The 3609-nt window shown below is 44.4% G+C and overlaps 2 protein-coding genes across 2 annotated transcripts; both read right to left on the reverse strand.

The window, feature by feature from the left end:
- Positions 1-509: 509 nt before the first annotated feature.
- LOC138900438 (uncharacterized) lies at positions 510-848 on the reverse strand. Its single transcript, XM_070187182.1, has one exon. It carries the CDS (start codon positions 846-848, stop codon positions 510-512), a length of 339 nt encoding a protein of 112 aa, XP_070043283.1.
- A 180-nt stretch (positions 849-1028) lies between these two features.
- LOC117275891 (uncharacterized) lies at positions 1029-3314 on the reverse strand. The gene is made up of 4 exons (XM_033655246.2): positions 3197-3314; positions 2387-2832; positions 1663-2108; positions 1029-1350 (listed from the first exon to the last, which is right to left on the reverse strand). Exons 1-4 carry the CDS (start codon positions 3312-3314, stop codon positions 1029-1031), a joined length of 1332 nt encoding a protein of 443 aa, XP_033511137.2.
- Positions 3315-3609: the final 295 nt, after the last annotated feature.

Here is a 3609-nt window from a genome sequence, read left to right on the forward strand (position 1 = left end):
TGAGGAAGACACAAGGAAACGCTCGACTACCTACTAACCTTTTACCCTAATTCTCAACCTCCACACCCTACTATATAGGGTCATGTCCTCGGTTAACTCAAGTTGTGCCATGTCCCGCCTGATCACCTCTATCCAAGACTTCTTTGGCCTACTTCTACCCTTCCTTTAACCCCCAAGGCCAATCTCTCACACCTCTTGACTAGGGCATCTGTGCTTCTCTTTTTAACATGCCTGAACCATCTTAGCCTCGCTTCTCGCATTGTTTCCTCCACGGGGGCCACTCCTACCTTGTCCCGAGTAACTTCATTCCTAATTCTATCTAACTTAGTATGTCCACACATCTATCTCAACATCCTCATTTCAGCTACTTTCATATGTTGGACATGGGAATTCTTGAATGGCCAGCACTCTGTCTCATATAACATAGTCGGTCTAACCACTACCTTGTAAAATTTACTTTTAAGTCTCAAAGGCATATTTTTATCATACAAGTCACCGGAAGTGAGCCTCTACTTCATCCACCATGCTCCGATACGATGTGCCACATCCTTATCAATCTCCCCATCATTCTGAATTATAGACCCAAGGTACTTGAAACTCTCTCTGGGAATGACTTGTGTATCAAGCCTCACATCCCCGTCTGCTTCTTGGGTAACACCGATGAACTTGCACTCCAAGTATTCTGTCTTGGTCCTGCTCACCTTGAAACCTTTAGACTCAAAGGTATGTATCCATACCCCTAGCCTCTCATTAACACCACCTCGCGTCTCATCAATCAGAACTATGTCATCCGCAAATAACATGCACCAGGGCACCTCCCCTTGAATGTGTCGTGTCAATGCATCCATTGCTAAGGAAAACAAAAACGGGCTAAGTTCTGACCCCTGATGCAACCCCATCTCAACCAGAAAGTATTCAGAGTCCCCTCATACCACCCTTACCCGTGTCTTCGCTCCATCATACATGTCCTCGATCACTCGAATATATATTATAGGAACTCCTTTAGCCTCCAAACATCTCCATAGGACCTATGTTGGGACTTTTTCATAAGCTTTCTCTAGGTCAATGAACACCATATGCAACTCCTTCTTCATCGCCCTATACTGCTCCCCCAATCTCCTCACAAGGTTAATAGCTTCAGTAGTCAACCGTCCTGGCATAAAACCAAACTGGTTCTCGAAAATGGACACACTCCTCCTCATCCCCCCTTCTATCACCCTCTCCCAAACTTTCATCGTGTGGCTCAACAACTTGATACCCATATAGTTGTTGCATTTTTGGATATCCCCCTTGTTCTTGTACAACAGAATTATCGTACTCCACCTCCACTCTTCAGGCATCTTCTTCGTCCTAAAAATGATGTTAAACAACCTAGAGAGCCTTTCCAAACCCACCTTACCCACACTCTTCTAGAATTCCACAGGAATCTCATCTGGCCTGGTAGCTCTACCCCTACTCATCCTACGCATAGCCTTTATAACCTCCCATATTCTTATGCGTCTACAGTACCCAAAATCCCAAAGTCGCTCCAAGTACTACAACTCACCTAGATCAATACTCATATCTCCCTCTTCATTCAAGTGTTTATGGAACTAAGACAACCATCTCTGCTTAATCTGTGCCCCCTCCAACAAAATTCTACCCTCATAGTCTTTTATGTACCTTACTTGGTCCAGATCCCGGGTCATCCTCTCTCTCACCTTCGCCAGCCTGTACAACTTCTTATCCCCGCGCTTGTCCCCAAGTTCTTCATATAAACGAACAAACGCCTCAGTCTTAGCCGCAGTAACCGCTAACTTTGCCTCTCTCTTAGCCTTCTTATACTCCTTCATGTTAGCCCCCTTCTTCCCCTTCTCTATGCTCTCTACTAGCTTTAAATATGCCGCTTTCTTATCTTCCACTTTCTCCTGAACCTCTTTATTCCACCACCGGTCACATTTGTGGCCACCAGAGAAACCCTTCGAGACACCTAACAACTCTCTCACCGCCTCTCTAATATAATTCGCTGTCTTAATCCACATACAACTTGTGTCTCCACTACTCCTCCAGGCCCCCAAAGACAGCAACTTCTCCCCCAACTCCTGGGCTTTGTCCTTAGTCAATGCACCCTACCTGACCCTAGGTAGACCAGACATAACCCTCTTCCTCTTCGTCCACCCGATCTCTAAGTCCATAACCAAAAGGATATGTTGGGTCGTAATATTCTCACTCGGGATGACCTTGCAATTCGTGCATACACCTTTATCACACTTACTGAAGAGTAGGTAATCAATCTGGGTCTTGGCTACCGTACTTCGGAAATTTATCAGGTGCTCCGCCTTCTTCAGGGAGCACGAGTTAGAAATCACGAGATCAAAAGCTTTAGCACACTCCAGCAACGAAGTACCTCCTCTGTTTCTATCTCCAAAACCGAAGCCACCATGTACCCCATCATACCCCCAGACGACCTCCCAATGTGGCTGTTAAAGTCTTCTCCTATAATGATCTTCTCGGAGGCCGGTATATCCCACACCAACCCATCCAAATCCTCCCAAAAGCGCCTTTTAACCTCCTCGTCCAAACCCACATAAGGCGCATAAGCACTAACTACGCTCAGAGTATACCCACGCACGACTAACTTAATGGCTATCAACCTATCATTCACCCTTCTAACCTCAACAAATAGCTCCCTAAGATCCTTATCAACTAGGATGCCTACCCCGTTCTTCCCTCTCACCCTCCCATAATACCACAACTTAAACCCATCAACCTCCCAAGCCCTGCTCCCCACCCATCTAATCTCCTGGACACATGCTATGTTAATCTTCCTCTTATTGAGAATCTTTGCTAACTCTATAGATTTAGATTTTTATATTAAAGTACCTATGTTCCATGACCTCACTCTCAACCTAGAGGGTCTCTTACCCCATGGTACCCTTACCCTCTAACCCCCGCTCCCCCCGAGGACAAGACCTCACTCTAACATAGATCGACGTTGCCACTAGACCAGCAAAAAATTGCAAAATGAATAGACTAAAAGTAACCTAAATGTACAAAGGTGCTAATATAGGGTACAAATACGCGGACAAGGAAAGAATTAGGATAACAAGCAATAGGCAACACCTTAAAGCACAAATCAAGAGTACATATAAGCAGGTAAATACTACGCTAAAACGAGAGGTGCCAACAGAGAAAAATGAGGATAAATGGGAGGTACCACTTCCCGAAAAGGTAGAACCTAAGAGGTGTTCGTGGGGTGCAAAAACGCCGTTGTTATCCCCACGTACCCGAGCAGTCGTCGGAGAAGTTGCCAGAGCAGCCACCAACGTAGTCATTGGAGATCCAAAACCCGCCTAACTAGATCCAGAACCCGCCTAGATACCTAGATATCAAGATAAGTAATAAAATCAAAGAAAATCTTTGTAAAATTATTTTTCTTAGTTCAAATTATTATATCAGATGGCGTGGGTTACACATAATGAAATTTGAAAATCGGGTAAAATTACAATATTATGATCCTAAAATATCAACAAAAAAAAAACAATCATAACTAAGTGATGACTATTGTTCCTTAAATCGTTTTTTATGATCCGGTAAAATTTTAGGCGATTCGGGTCCGGTCGCCCGGAT

This window comes from Nicotiana tomentosiformis, chromosome 10 (assembly GCF_000390325.3).
Source record: "Nicotiana tomentosiformis chromosome 10, ASM39032v3, whole genome shotgun sequence".
Classification (NCBI taxonomy): domain Eukaryota; kingdom Viridiplantae; phylum Streptophyta; class Magnoliopsida; order Solanales; family Solanaceae; genus Nicotiana; species Nicotiana tomentosiformis.

Bases quoted from the DNA above. Each gene is read 5' to 3' on its own strand.
- LOC117275891 (XM_033655246.2), bottom strand. From the start codon at position 3,314: ATGACTACGTTGGTGGCTGCTCTGGCAACTTCTCCGACGACTGCTCGG. The intron at 2,109-2,386 runs GTACTTCGTTGC...AGGGTCAGGTAG, and splicing joins TGGAGATAGAAACAGAGGAG to GGTGCATTGACTAAGGACAA. The intron at 1,351-1,662 runs GTACATAAAAGA...CATCATTTTTAG, and splicing joins CGGGATCTGGACCAAGTAAG to GACGAAGAAGATGCCTGAAG.
- LOC138900438 (XM_070187182.1), bottom strand. From the start codon at position 848: ATGGATGCATTGACACGACACATTCAAGGGGAGGTGCCCTGGTGCATG.